General features: G+C 45.7%; 1 protein-coding gene across 3 annotated transcripts in view; it reads left to right on the forward strand.

Annotated features, from left to right (window-relative positions):
- The window catches only part of papss2 (3'-phosphoadenosine 5'-phosphosulfate synthase 2), a 52,490-nt gene that overhangs the window by 19,881 nt on the left and 16,352 nt on the right, over window positions 1-16,257 (forward strand). For all 3 annotated transcript variants that reach the window (XM_033034357.1, XM_033034356.1, XM_033034355.1), the window contains 5 exons: window positions 990-1,104; window positions 3,579-3,814; window positions 6,605-6,743; window positions 8,184-8,302; window positions 16,144-16,257. In XM_033034357.1, coding sequence (XP_032890248.1) covers window positions 990-1,104; window positions 3,579-3,814; window positions 6,605-6,743; window positions 8,184-8,302; window positions 16,144-16,257 — 723 coding nt within the window. The remainder of the gene's footprint in view (window positions 1-989; window positions 1,105-3,578; window positions 3,815-6,604; window positions 6,744-8,183; window positions 8,303-16,143) is intronic.

Raw genomic sequence — 16,257 nt, forward strand, 5'->3', positions numbered from 1 at the left:
CCTATCCTTCACAACGTAGCATTCAATCGATGACCATATGATGTGTCACCTAACACATTGATCAATGGCAGTTGAATATGATGGGTTCTATTTTTAATTATTTGTCAACAAGAAGAGATACAAAATACAGTTCAGTTTATTTAATGTTTAGTTCAAGGTAAAGCCAGTAAAGTCTAATCAAAGATAGTCCGAGGATCGTCAATTAGGGAGGATGGCTTTGGAAAAAATGGTTTCTGGTTGTGGTAGGATGATTCAGTTGCCTGATAACCACTGGGAAGAAACTGTCCCTGAATCTGGAGGTGTGCGTTTTCACACTTCTATACCTTTTACCCGATGGGAGAGCGGAGAAGAGGGAGTGGCCAGGGTGCGACTCGTCCTTGATTTTGCTGCTGGCCTTGCCAAGGCAGCGTGAGGTATAAATGGACTCAATGGAAGGGAGGTTGGTTTGTGTGATGGTCTGGGCTGCGTCCACAATTAGCTGCAATTTGGGGTGGGAGATTGCAACCTTCACGTGGTCCGCCCTGTTTCGACGAATGCAATCAACTTGGCGTGCTCAATGAAATAAGATCAAATAGAACAAGTTGTCCCAACAACTTTAGGCTGTGCACGCCATACGCAAGAAGAAGAAGCTGCAATTTCTTGAAGTCTTGGATGGAGCTGTTCCCAAACCAAGCTGTGATGCATCCCTGATAAAATACTCTCTGTGGTGCATCTGTAGAAGTTGGTGAGAGTTGTAGGGGATTTGCCAAACTTCCTAAGCCTTCAAAGGAAGTTGAGGCGTTGGTGTGCTTTCTTGGTCGTTGCTTCAATGTGGGTGGTTCAGGAGAAGTTGATGGTTATATTGACTACCAGGAATTTGACGTTTTCAACCATCTCTACTTCGGAGCTGTCAATGCAAACCGGGGTATGTGTACCGCTGCACTTCCTGAAGTCGATCACATTACTGCGGCACAACGTGGCTAACAAAAAATACTTGTTGTTTCCAACAGGAAATTCACAAATCCACCAACGTGGTGTATCAGGCGCATCACGTTAGTCGAAGCAAGAGAGGACAGATAGTCGGCACAAGGAGAGGATTCCGTGGTTGCACCGTCTGGCTAACAGGTAGCAGGTTAACTCAAACTATTTGGCATCTCACGCAAATCTGTCATGATGTTGGGCCTGGACTCGCCCAATCTCAATTAAATTCCATCTTGAATGAATGAATGAATGAATGAATGAATGAATGAATGAATGAATAAGTTTATTGGCCAAGTATTCACATACAAGGAATTTGCCTTGGTGCTCCACCTGCAAGTGACAACATGACATACAGTGACAGTTAGGAATGACACATAAAACATTAAACATTAATAATAAAACATTATCGATTAAACATGTGAATTAAATAAAATACCAGAGCAAAAGGAGGCTACAGACTTTTGGTTATTGAGTAGAGCTACTACTTGTGGAAAAAAAGCTGTTTTCATGTCTGGCTGTGGCAGCTTTGACAGTCCGGAGTCGCCTTTCAGAGGGAAGTGATTCAAAGAGTTTGTGGCCAGGGTGAGAGGGGTCAGAGATGATCTTAGGACCATAGTTGGTCAGATTACAACACAACGGTTAAATATTGACCATATTTTAAATCTGTACCGCCCACTCACCTGACATCAGTCTGAAGGAGGGTCTCAACCCGGAACGTCACCCATTCCTTCTCTCCGGAGTTGCTGCCTATCCCGCTGCGTTACTCCAGCATTTTGTTTCTATCTTCGGTATGAATATTGATTTCTCTAACTTTAAGTGACCCTTAAATCCCCTTTTTCTCCTCATCCCTCCCCCACTCTAGTCACCCTCCTCATTCTGTCGAGTTCCACTGTCAGTGTAACACATTATCACCTATCCCACAGCCAACAATGGACCATTGTGGTCTCCACCTTGCCTTGATTATCATTAGTTTTGCATATCTTCCATTCATTCATCCTAAGTACCGTCTAAATCTCTCGTTCCCCCTTCCCCCCGACTCTCAGTCTAAAGAAGGGTCTCAACCCAAAACGTCGCCTGGATTCCAAGAATGAGTGGGTTAACTTACGATGAGCGTTTGTCAACATTGGGCCTGTACTCGCTGGAGTTTAGAAGAATGAGGGGGGACCTCTTTGAAACATACATAATAGTGAAAGGCTCGGATGGAATGGATGTGGAGAGGATGTTTCAAGTCAGTGAATATTTTTAAGGAAGAGATAGATAGATTCTTGATTAGTACGGGTGTCAGGGGGTTATGGGGAGAAGGCGGGAGAATGGGGTTAGGAGGGAGAGACAGATCAGCCATGATTGAATGGTGGAGTAGACTTGATGGGCTGAATGGCCTAATTCTACTCTTATTCCTTATGACGTTATGACCTATTTCTTCTCTCCAGAGATGCTGCCTGTCCTGCTGAGTTACTCCAGCTTTTTGTGTCTATCTTCAGTGTAAAGCAGCATCTGCAGTTCCTTCCGACACATTGATATGCATGGTCTGTGACCAATATAAAAGGCCCGATACGAACCAATGGAACTTTTTCATCCCAAAGATAATGCCCCATGTTCCCCTCGCAATTTGAAGATATTTTCTCCCATTGTTTGAGATAGAGATGCGATGTACATGCATTGCTGCGGGAAGCCCTACAGCGACCAGGTGACTGACTGCATCAAATGCAGCCTGCGGCAGCTGCACAGGACGGCAGTGGGAGTTTAGTTTTATAGATACAGCGTGGAAATAGGCCCTTCGGCCCACCGCCTCCGTGCTGACCCTCGAACACCCCGTACACGAGCTCCATCCTACACACTAGGGGCAATTTACAGAATCCGATCAACCAACAAACCTGTACGTCTTTGGGATGTGGGAGGAAACCGGAGCACCCGGAGAAAACCCACGCGGTCACAGGGAGAACGTACACACTCCAGGGGTGGGTTTTCTCCGGGTGCTCCGGATTCCTCCCACATTCCAAAGACGCGCAAGTTTGTAGATTAATTGTGCTTCTCTTTCTCACCCCCTCCCCCTGCCCCTCCCCTTCCCCCTCCCTCTCCCCCCCTCCCCTTCCCCTTCCCCCTCCCCTTCCCTTCCCCCTCCCCCTCTATCTCTCCCTCTCCCTCTCCCTCTCCCCTTCCCCCTCCCCTTCCCTTCCCTTCCCCTTCCCCCTCCCTCTCCCCCCTCCCTCCCCTTCCCCTTCCCCTTCCCCTTCCCCCCCTCCCCTTCCCTTCCCCCTCCCCCTCTACCTCTCCATCTCCATCTCCCTCTCCCCTTCCCCTCCCCTTCCCTTCCCTTCCCCTTCCCCCTCTCCCTCCCCCTCTACCTCACCCTCTCCCTCTCCCCTCCTCATCTCCTTCCCCCTCTCCCTCGCTCACCCCACTACCTCTCCTTCCCCCTCTCCATCACCCCCTCCCCCTCTCCTGTTGTCCTGCACAACACCATGCAAGTTGAGGCGTTTTGGAAGGAGGCCCTGGAACGCGGGCGTGTAACTGAGCGATTGCTGATCGCTAGCCTCTGGTGAAAGGCCTGGGTAGTGAAGTGTGAAGAAGCGGGTTGGTGGGACTGAACCAATGTTGAGTGTGCTTGCCCCATTCAGGTCTGTCGGGTGCGGGGAAGACCACCATTGGTTTTGCCCTGGAGGAGTACCTGGTGACCCACGGCATTCCTTGTTACTCGCTCGATGGAGATAACATCAGGCAAGGACTAAACAAAAACCTGGGCTTCAGCACCGAGGACCGCGAGGAGAATATTCGGCGTATCGCCGAGGTGGCCAAGCTGTTTGCCGATGCTGGTCTCGTCTGTATAGCCAGCTTCATCTCACCATTCGCCAAGGTACAAGGAACCCACTTGCCCACTTGACGTACCCCATGAAGTCAATTCACCTCTTTCTCCGTTCCCTGGTCCGATGGACTGAAGGCTATTTTTTAGTTATTTCGTTTTAGAGATACAGCACGGAAACAGGCCCTTCGGCCCACCGAGTCTGCACCGACCAGCGATTCCCGCGCACTAATGCCCCTGTCCCACTTAGGAAACCTGAACGGAAACCTCTGAAGACTTTGCGCCCCACCCAAGGTTTCTGTGCGTTTTCCGGAGGTTTTTGTCAGTCTCCCTAATGGTCGAAAGTGGTTTCCGCTTCATCTATGTTCCAGCGATTATTTCAAATAATTCAAAACCGGCCACGACTAAATATAAGGTTGCCGTTTTAAAAGTCGGTAATTTTTTAGTCGAAGCCGGTTGCGATGCTAGTTGAAGGTGGTTGCCGGAGGTTGCAGGTGGTGGAAGTTAAGACTACCTCCGGGAACCGCACGGAAACCTTGGGTGGGGCGCAAAGTCTCCAGAGGTTTCCGTTCAGGTTTCCTAAGTGGGACAGGGGCATAACACTTTCCTACAAACCTGTAGTACGTCTTTGGGGTGTGGGAGGAAACCGAACATCTCGGAGAAAACCTGAGGTCACGGGGGGAAACGTACAAACTCCGTACAGACAGCTCCCCTAGTCAGGATCGAACCCGGGACTCTGGCGCTGTAAGGCTGTGGCTCTTCAGGCCACTGGCTGTTATCCAACAGGACCAACAAGCTCGTCAGGAAAGCTCAAACTGCAGAGCATCTTGGACAATACAGCTCACCCCCTCCATGACTAAAATAAGATAAACTAAACTAAACTAAACTAAACTAACCAAAACTAACTAACCTAAACTAAACTATATTAATGCCCATTAGAGATAATTCATATTTCTCAACAATACTCTATAATTATAGAGGCCTGAAGAAGGGTCTTGACCTGAAACATCACCTATTCCTTCGCTCCGTAAATGCTGCCTCACCCACTGAGTTTCTCCAGCATTTTTGTCTACCTATAATTATACTGTATAATTCATCCTCGATAATTCTCCATAACAAGAGGCAGTTCGGCCCTCTGTCATGCTATCTCTCAGGGGATTCCCATTAATTTAATGGGTGATCCTCCTTCGGACTCTGAAGAAGGGTCTCGACCCGATACATCACCCGTTCCTTCTATCCAGAGATGCTGCCTGTCCCGCTGAGTTACTCCAGCATCTTGTGTCTGTCTTCGGTTTAAACCAGCATCTGCAGTTCCTTCCTGCACATTCATTTAACTTTCCTTACTCAATTTTCCCTTGTTGACTTCATTCTACCTTGACCGTTCAACCATCCACCCACACTCAGGCCAATTCACACCTAATGAACGTTCGAAGTACATCTTTGGGATGTGGGAGGAAACCGGAGGAACTGAGGGAATCCCACCCAATCACAAGGAAAACGTGCAAACTCCGCACAGATAGAATATGAGGTTAGGGTCAAACCCAGGTCCCTTTAGAAACATAGAAACATAGAAATTAGGTGCAGGAGTAGGCCATTCGGCCCTTCGAGCCTGCACCGCCATTCAATATGATCATGGCTGATCATCCAACTCAGTATCCCGTACCTGCCTTCTCTCCATACCCTCTGATCCCCTTAGCCACAAGGGCCACATCTAACTCCCTCTTAAATATAGCCAATGAACTGGCCTCGACTACCCTCTGTGGCAGGGAGTTCCAGAGATTCACCACTCTCTGTGTGAAAAAAGTTCTTCTCATCTCGGTTTTAAAGGATTTCCCCCTTATCCTTAAGCTGTGACCCCTTGTCCTGGACTTCCCCAACATCGGGAGCAATCTTCCTGCATCTAGCCTGTCCAACCCCTTAAGAATTTTGTAAGTTTCTATAAGATCCCCTCTCAATCTCCTAAATTCTAGAGAGTATAAACCAAGTCTATCCAGTCCTGTGACCTGTGAGGTGGTAGATTTTTTTCACTGACCCAGTTATGAAGACCTAAAGGTCTTTACTCAATTTAACTGATCCAATCTCCTTATACACACTATTTAGTTCAGAGATACAGTATTGAAACAGGCCCATCGGCCTACCGAGTCCACGGCGACCAGAGATCACCCTGTACACTAGCACTATCCTACACACATTAGGTACAATTTTTAGGGAAGCCAATTAACCTGCTAACCTGCACGTCTTTGGAGTGTGGGAGGAAACCAGAGCACCCAGAGGAAACCCACATGGTCATGGGGAGCACGTAAAAACTGGGCTTGTATTCACTGGAATTTAGAAGGGTGATAGGTGACCTTATAGAAACATATACAATTCTTGGGATTGGGCAGGCTCGTTGCAGGAGTCCCAATGTTGGGGGAGTCCAGAACCAGGGGTCACAGTTTAAGGATAAGGGGTAGGCCATTTAAGACAGAAATGAGGAAAAACGTTATGAAGTTGTGAATCTGTGGGATTCTCTGCCACAGAAGGCAGTGGAGGCCAATTCATTGGATGTTTTCCAGAGAGAGTTAGATTTGGCTCTTAGGGCTAACGGAACCAAGGAACAGGGCACTGATTTTGGATGATCAGCCATGATCATAGTGAATGGCGGTGCTGGCTCGAAGGGCGGAATGGCCTACTCCTGCACCTATTTTTCGATGTTTCTATGAGAGATATAGACGGTGATATAGAGAGATGTGGAACACATGAATGAAAGATTTGGGAAAACGATGACAAAGGAAACAGGCCCTTGTTAGCTGTGGAGTATGGACCAAAAGTTGTTGATGGACTACATACTCCTGCATTTTTCAGGATCGTGAAAAGGCAAGAAAAAGCCATGAAGTATCCAACCTTCCATTTTTTGAAGTCTTCATTGATGCCCCCCTGGACATCTGTGAAAATCGTGACGTGAAAGGTCTCTACAAGAAGGCAAGAGCTGGAGAGATAAAAGGTACAAACATTTCACTCTCACTAGGAAACATTTAGTTTGCATTTTTAGAGTTGAGCTTAGCGATGCAGTGGGGAAACAGGTCCAACGGCCCACTGAGCCCATGCCGACCATCGATCAGCATTCCCCGCTAGTTCCACGTTAGTCTATGTTCTATGTTATTAAGAATTTCATTGCACAGATTCAGGACATTTGTCAATGAAACACTGCTGTTATCATCCTACCACAACCAGAGAGTAGTGCTGAACTACTGTCTATCTCTATGGTGACATTCGCACTATCCTTGATTGGACTTTGCTGGCTTTACCTTGCACTAAACATTATTTTCTTATCATGTATCTACACACTGTAAATGGCTCGATTGTAATCACGTATTTCTTTCTGCTGACTGGTTAGCACGACACAAAAGCTTTTCGCTGTACCTTGGTACACGTGGCAATAAACTAAACTCAACTCTTGACTCTGCTGAATTATTCAAACACTTTGTGTCTTTTCTTAAAGTCAAAGACTTTATTGTCGAATGTCAAGCTATAAAAAATTGTGTTATTTAAGGGCAGCAGGGTGGCTCAGAGGTAAATTTGCAGCCTTCCAGTGCTTACAGCGCCGGAGAGCCAGGTTCGATCCCGACTACGGGTGCTGTCTGTACGGAGGTTGTACGTTCTTCCCCTGGTCGCGTGGGTTTTCTCCGGAGATCTTCGGTTTCCTGCCACACTCCAAAGTCATGGCTGATCATCTAAAATCAGTACCACGTTCCTGCTTTTTCCCCATACCTCTTGATTCCTTTAGTCCTAAGACCTAAATCCAGCTCGCTCTTGAAAACATCCAGTGAATTGGCCTCCACTGCCTTCTGTGGCAGAAAATTCCACAGATTCACAATTGACTTGGTATAAATGTAAATTGTCCCTAGTGTGTATAAAATACTGTGAGTGTGTGGGGATCGCTGGTCGGTGCGGACTCGGTGGACTGAAGGGCCTGCTTCTGCACTGTATCTCTGAACTAAACTAAACTAAACTACAAAACTCAGTGAAACACATGGAAAAACTTCAAACATGGTTTAGTTTAGTTTAGAGACACAGCGCGGAAACAGGCCCGTCGGCCCACCGGGTCCGCGCTGACCAGCGACCCCTGCATATTAACACTATCCTACACACTAGGGACAATTTACACACACACACACCAACCCAATTAACCTACATACCTGTCTTTTTGGAGTGTGGGAGGAAACTGAAGATCTTGGAGAAAACCCACGGGGATAAATGTACAAACTCCGTGCAGACAGCACCCGTAGTCAGGATCGACCCTGGGTCTCTGGTGCTGCAAGCACTGTAAGACAGCAACACTACTGCTGCGCCACCGTGGCACCCATCGGTGCACTTTATTTGAATGTCCTGGAATTACCGGAGCTCCACGTCTTTGTTCAGTTCTTGGTGTTTCTTTCCACAGGTTTTACTGGCATTGATTCGGAGTACGAGAAGCCCGAAAGTTCGGAGTTGGTGTTGAAAACAAACCTCACCTCCGTCAATGAATGCATCCAACGCTTGGTAGAGCTCTTGGAAGAGAAGGTACGTGGAATGAACACGTGTACTTGGATGTCCTTGCTATTGAGGGAGTGCAGCATGGGTTCACCAGGTTAATTCCCGGGATGGCGGGACTGACATATAATGAAAGGATGGGTCGACTGGGCTTATATTCATTGGAATTTAGAAGGATGAGAGGGAATGAGAGGGGACCCGAGTTCGATCCGTTCTCCCCGTGACCGGCGTGGGTTTTCTCCGGGATTTTCGGTTTCCTCCCACACTCCAAAGACGCACAGATTTATAGGTTAATTGGCCTGGTATAAAATGTTAAATTGTCCCTGGCGTGCGTAGGATAGTGTTAATGTGTGCTTCTTGGTGACGTCAATAAAAACTGGCTCGATCGCTCCTCTTCTAACGACAAAAACTTGCTTAAAAGTATAAACCTGACCCAGTTAATCAACGAACCTACCAGAGTTCATGGCAATTCTACATCACTATCAGATTGGGTTCTTGTTACATATCCTGACCGAATCTTAACATCTGGTGTTTTGTCAGATTGCTTTAGCGATCATTCTGCTATTTTCTGTGTGTGGAAGATTAAACCTTCCCGTCTCCCTCCTAAACATATTCGTGTTAGACAATGTAGAAAATTTAATTATGATAATTATATGCATGACCTGATTGCAATAAACTGGGACAGGTTTCAACTTATACCAACTGTCGAGGATGCCTGGAATTATTTATACACTGAAGTCACAAGAGCTATCGATAAGCATGCCCCCTGGAGAGAAATAAAAGTCAAGGGAAAACATTTACCATGGATTAGTGCTGATTTGATCAACCTTTTTAATGAGCGGGATAAAGTCTGGAAGACTTTCAGGGAAACAAAGGACCCTGCTGATTGGGAAAAATATAGGTCCTTAAGGAATCAGTGTACGACAAAAACACATAATGCTAAATCAAGTCATTTTAAAAAACATCTTTCTGAAGACATGCATAATCCAAAAAAGTTCTGGAAAAGACTAAATAATGTTCTTAATAAATCAAATCAAAATATTAGCACTCAGATTCGGGTCAACAATGACATCATTCAGGACCATGCTGTTATATCCAATGCTTTCAACCAGCACTTCTCCACTGTATGTAGCTCTACTATATTTGACTTATTCTATTATATGTGACTTTCCAGCTACCTCTACATGTAGAAGCTCTTTTTCTTTTCAAAAAATAAAACCTGTTGACGTTCAACATGCTATTAATGAATTAAAGGATGATTGTGGATCTGGACCAGCTGGCATTGAGACTAAATTCATTAAGTTAGGAGCTAATATTCTAATGTACCCACTATGCGACCTGTTTAATTTATCCTTCTCAACTTGTACCCTCCCTTCCACATGGAAGTGTGCCAATGTTACTCCACTGCATAAGGGAGGCGACCCACACGATATTAACAATTACCGCCCCATCTCAATTATCAACTCGGTGGCTAAAATCCTCGAGAAACTAGTGTTCAACCAGCTATCACATTATGTCTCAACTTTCAACATTCTATCTCCATGCCAGTCTGGGTTCAGACCTAATCACTCCACAACTACAGCTCTGTTAAAACTCACCAGCGATGTGTTCACAGCTTCTGAGGATGGTAAACTCACCGGTGCCATCTTTCTTGATCTAACCAAGGCCTTTGATGTTGTTGACCACTACCTACTGCTTGATAAACTTTACTCTATTGGTCTTTCTCAAAACAATCTACTGTGGTTTAACTCATACCTTCATAACAGACGCCAATGTGTCACCTTTAATGGAAGTCAATCCAATTCCTTAATTGTTGAGAAGGGGGTCCCGCAAGGTTCGTCTTTGGGACCACTCCTTTTCTCTATTTTCATAAACGACCTCCCTAATATCTGTTCTGACTGTCAAACACAACTATATGCCGATGATGCAGTGCTATATACATCTAGTACTAACAAGTCTGAAATTGAAAGATCCCTTCAATCAGATCTTACTTCTGTTCACAAATGGCTATTATTTAACAAATTAATTTTAAATAAAAATAAATCATGCAGTATGTTATTTGGTACCAGACAAGACCTTGGTAATTCTGTAGATCTGACTATATCATTTAATGAAGGATCACCATTAGAACAAGTATTGAACTTCAAATATCTTGGTGTTTGGCTCGACCCAACGCTTCCATTTACGCAGCATAGTGAGATGATTACTAAAAAACTCAGCTGTAATCTAGCTATTCTTTACCGCCATATAAATTGTTTCACCTTTCAGATGAGAAAAATAATTGTCTCTCAACTACTACTACCAACACTAGATTATGCTGATATTGTCTATCAGAATACATTTGGTACACATCTTCAACCCCTCAATGTAGTTTATAATAGTCTTTGCAGATTTATTTTAAGGTGTCCATATATAACTCACCACTGTTCTATGTACGAAACTCTAAACTGGTTATCCCCCCACGCTCGAAGATGCTACCACTGGTTCCAGTTCATCTTTAAATGCATCCATCTCAATTACCCTTCTTATTTAAAACAAGACCTATTACCATACACACCCTCATATTCACTAAGACATATTCAGCAACCCTTCTTTTTTATTCCAAGAACTAACAAAGAAATTGGGAGACGTGCATTTAAATTCAAAGCTCCTTCTGACTGGAACACTCTGCCTAGTACCATAAGAACTATTAGCTCATTTCGTCTATTTAAAAATACACTTTTACCCTTCCTTATAAAACCATGTACCTGTTTCTAGTATTAGAGTCTTCGAGCTCCTTTATCTAGCTTGCTCTGTGTGTGATCATTTGGCATAACTATTGTATATGCATGGCCATTACACTTATGTATTATTGTATTGCATAGTGTAACAAGGTCTTATATTGTATTATGTCACAATATCATGAAATAATATATCATGTAATAATGTTGAAAGTATGTATTAACGTACGATGTATGATAGGTGGTATATGGTATTATGCATCAACATTATGCTGTAACACATAACTATTATTATTATTGGATATGTAAAGCCAATTAACAATTGTTATAAACTATAACAAGTGGGGATGGAGGGGTTTTGGGATTGGTGTGTGGGTAGGTAGGTCAATGAGAGCCTCTATGTATGTTATGTCTTGTGCTGTATGTTCTATGTTGGACCCCCTCGAAAACGAGATGACTGTCCATCTCAAGGGGTTATCCATGAATAAACTTGTTTCAAACTTGTTTCAAATGTGCGGGGATCGCTGGTCGGCACGGTCTCGGTGGGACGAAGGGCCTGTTTCCGCGCTGAATCTCTAAACCAAACTGAACTAAATGTACCTTTCACAAGCATGAAGGGGGTATGGTGACTTTCTGTGCCCACAGTAAGTTAGAAGGCAAAGCATAAGGAACTACAGTGCGTTAAGCACTTTCAAGGCAGCCACTAAGTACTTCCACCTGCAGTTACAGATGAGTTATCAGACAGGAACTGGTCCGAAACGGTGAACATTTATGGCCAGACATTTGTCATTTTTCAGCCTAACTGACGTCGAAGTCCAGATTCCCGTGGGAACTGGTGAGGTCCAGCAGTGGAGCATAAACCTGCAATAATTATGTAGAACAGTACAGTACAGGGACAGACCCTTTGGCCCACAATGTTTAGTTTAGATTAGTTTAGAGATACAGCGTGGATACCGGCCCTTCGGCCCACCGAGTCCGCACCAACCATCGATCCCATGCACACCAAGACTATCCTACACACACTAGGGACAATTTACATTTGCACCAAGCCAATTAAATGGGGAGAAGGCAGGAGAATTGGGTTAGGAGGGAGAGATAGATCAGCCATGATTGAATGGCGGAGTAGACTTGATGGGCTGAATGGCCTAATTCTACTCCTTATGACCTTATGAAACCCGTAAGTCTTTGGAGTGTGGGAGGAAACCGAAGATCTCAGAGAAACCCCACGCGGTCACGGGGAGAACGTACAAACTCCATACAGACAGCAGCCCTAGTCAGGATCGAACCCGGGTCTCTGGCGCTGTACGGCAGGAAAACTACCACCGCGCCATCCCAACATACTGAACACAATGCCAAGATCTGTGGAGAACATGGATAGGTGACGTATCGAGTCGAGACCCATCTTCAGAACATTGAAGGATCCCGACCTGAAACGTTACCTATCCATGTCCATCAGTGATGCCGCCTGACCCGCTGAGTTGCTCCACATTCAAAAGACTCTCCTGGACCATGTGGGTTTTCTCCAGGTGCTCTGGTTTCCTCCCACATTCCAAAAACGTACAGGTTTGTTGGTTAATTGGCTTCTGTAGTTTGTCCTTAGTGCGTAGGATAGTGCAAGTGTATGGGTGATCACTGACTGAAGTGGATAAGGTGGGCCAGAGGGCCTGTTTCCACGCTGTATCTCTAAACTAACCTACACTAAATTCCCATCGGAGCGAGGAGAAGCAAAACGTCAGCTATCCATGTTCTCCAGAGATGCTGCTTGACCCGCTGAGTTACTCCAGCACGCTGTGTCATTTTGTACTTGAACAATAAGCTACATTAATTTAACACGTTTCACCCATTTCCTATTGGGCAATGTCTCAGTGTGGTTCATACTAGAAGATGCTTAAGTGTGAATTTTCTTAACTTGGGCTGGTGATTTAGTTTAAAGATACAGCATGGAAACAGGTCCTGCAGCCCACCAAAGGCCACTCTGGCCATCGATCACCCGTTCACACTAGTTCTATGCAATCCCACTTTCGCTTCCACTCCCTTACACACGAGGGGCAAATTATTACCGAGGCCAATTAACCTACAAACCCGCACGTCTTTGGGATGTGGGAGGAAACCGGAGCAAGTTCACATGAAGGAAGCAGGCGCTTGGTCAGGGCTTGGTGCCAACAGCAACTTCTGTGATGTTGCAATTGTGGTTCACAACTGCTCTGATGTGAGACGTGGAGCTTCCTCTCTGTGATCACGCTATTTAAGAACATCGTGATCCCACACCAGTGACGTTAGCTCTGGCCTTTGGGGTGGTATTTTGTAGTGTAACCGTGAACGGAATAATCACCATCATTAAATAGACCGACTCACCATATGGCACAAGTTCAAGATGATCAGCCATGATCACATTGAATGGCAGTGCTGGCTCGAAGGGCTGAATGGCCTACTCCTGCACCAATTGTCTATTGTCACCTTTAAAGGCAAAATAGTTTAGTTTAGTTTGTATTAGTTTGGTTTAGTTTAGTTTAATTTAGTTTGGTTTGGTTTAGAAACGTAGAAAATGGGTGCAGGAGGAGGCCATTCGGCCCTTCGAGCCAGCACTGCCATGGTTGATCGTCCCCTATCAATAACCCGTGCCTGCCTTCTCCCTATATCCCTTGACTCCACTAGCCCCTAGAGCTCTATCTAACTCTCTCTTATATCCATCCAGTGATTTGGCCTCCTCTGCCCTCTGTGGCAGGGAATTCCATATATCCACAACTCTCTGGGTGAAAAAGTTTTTTCTCACCTCAGTCTTAAATGACCTCCCCTTTATTCTAAGACTGTGGCCCCTGGTTCTGGACTCGCCCAACATTGGGAACATTTTTCCTGCATCTAGCTTGTCCAGTCCTTTTTTAATTATATATGTTTCTATAAGATTGCCCCTCATCCTTCTAAACTCCAGTGAATACAAGCCTAGTCTTTTCAATCTTTCCTCATATGACAGTCCCGCCATCCCAGGGATCAACCTCGTGAACCTACGCTGCACTGCCTCAATCACAAGGATGTCCTTCCTCAAATTAGGCCATTTAGTGTATTTTAGACTAGTTTAGTTTAATTTAGTTTGGTTTAGTTTGGTTTAGTTTAAAGATACAACATGGAAACACATCCTTCAACCCACCGAGTCCATGCCGACCATCGATCACCCCTTCACACTAGTTCCCTGTAAACCCGCTTTCACATCCGCTCCAGAGTGAATGTGCAGGGGCCAATTAACCTTCAAACCTGCACGTATTTGAGATGTGGGCGGAAACCTGGGCACTCGGAGGAAACCCACGCGAACACAGGAAGAATTACTGCAAACTCCACACAGGCAGACAGTCGCTCCACTCCTAGACCTTTGTTTCAACAGCAGCGTTTCTCATTCTAACTATTACCTAATATTTATCTTGTATCTGTACAATGCGGACAACTTGATTGTAATCAGGCACGGTTTTTCGCTGTCTGGATAGCACGCTACTAACGTTTAGGCGAGGCCACGTTTAGACTATTGTGTTCAGTTCCGGGCACCATGTTGTGGGAAAGATGTTGTCAAGCTGGAAAGAGTACAGAGAATTGTTTAAGAAGGAACTGCAGATGCTGGAAAATCGAAGGTAGACAAAAGTGCTGGAGAAACTCAGCGGGTGTGGCAGCATCTATGGAGCGAAGGAAATAGGCAACGTTTCGGGACGAAACGTTGCCTATTTCCTTCGCTCCATAGATGCTGCCTCACCCGCTGAGTTTCAAGAATACAGAGAAGATTTACGAGGATGTTGCCAGCACTCGAGGGTCTGAGTTCTAGAGAGAGGTTGAATAGGCTGGGACTTGGAGCGCAGGAGGACGAGGGGGTGATCATATAGAGGTGTATAAAATCATGAGAGGAATAGATCGGGTAGATGCACAGAGTCTCTTGCTCGGAGTAGGCGAATCAAGGACCAGAGGACATAGGTTTAGGGTGAAGGGGAAAAGATTTAATGGGAATCTGAGGGGTAACTTTTTCGCACAAAGGCTGGTGGGTGTGTGGAACAAGATGCCAGAGGAGGAAGGTGAGGCAGGGACTATCCCAATGTTTAAGAAACAGTTAGACAGGTGCATGGCTAGGACCGGTTTGGAGGGATATGGACCAAACGCAGGCAGGTGGGACTAGTGTAGATGGGATGTTGGCTGGTGTGGGCATGTTAAGCCGAAGGGCCTGTTTCCACAATCTGTCTGTCTCTGTCTGTCTGTCTGTCTGTCTGTCTGTCTGTCTGTCTGTCTGTCTGTCTGTCTGTCTGTCTGTCTGTCTGTCTGTCTGTCTGTCTGTCTGTCTTTCTGTCTGTCGTCTCTGTGTCTGTCTGTCTGTCTGTCTGTCTGTCTGTCTGTCTGTCTGTCTGTCTATCTGTCCCCTGTCTGTCCCCTGTCTGTCCGCTGCCTGTCTGCCTGCCTGCCTGCCTGTCTGTCTGTCTGTCTGTCTGTCTGCCTGTACCTAACTATCTAACACTACAAAGGCTTTTCACTGTACCTGAGTACAGGAGACAATATTGCCTGGGTTTCAACAACTAAGTTACAGAGATAGGTTGAATAAGTTAGGTCTTTATTCTCTGGAGCGCAGAAGGTTAAGGGGGGACTTGATAGAGGTCTTTAAAATGATGAGAGGGATAGACAGAGTTGATGTGATCAAGCTTTTCCCTTTGAGAATAGGGAAGATTCAAACCAGAGGACATGACTTCAGAATTAAGGGACAGAAGTTTAGGGGTAACATGAGGGGGAACTTCTTTACTCAGAGAGTGGTAGCGGTGTGGAATGAGCTTCCAGTGGAAGTGGTGGCGGCAGGTTCGTTGGTATCATTTAAGAATAAATTGGATAGGCATATGGATGAGAAGGGAATGGAGGGTTATGGTATGAGTGCAGGCAGGTGGGACTAAGGGGAAAAAAAAAAATTGTTCGGCGCGGACTTGTAGGGCCGAGATGGCCTGTTTCCGTGCTGTAATTGTTATATGGTTATATGGTTATTAAAGTAAACTATAACTAAAGCAGATGGCAGCCGAGGCCAGGTTTGAAGCCGGCTCTGCCAGCTGTACCACTGTGCCACGTGGCGAGGCGTTGTTCTTTTTCTGGGATGGGAGCCAGCAGGTGGTGTGACGGGATGTTCCCTATTGTTATTCCCAGGGCATTGTTCCTGCAGCCGCCAGCGAAGGAGTGAAGGAACTGTTTGTCCCAGACAACAAGCACGACCTGGTGCGCGAAGCAGCACGGACTCTACCTACGCTGCAGATTACCCGG

Source organism: Amblyraja radiata, chromosome 15 (genome assembly GCF_010909765.2).
Source record: "Amblyraja radiata isolate CabotCenter1 chromosome 15, sAmbRad1.1.pri, whole genome shotgun sequence".
Lineage (NCBI taxonomy): Eukaryota > Metazoa > Chordata > Chondrichthyes > Rajiformes > Rajidae > Amblyraja > Amblyraja radiata.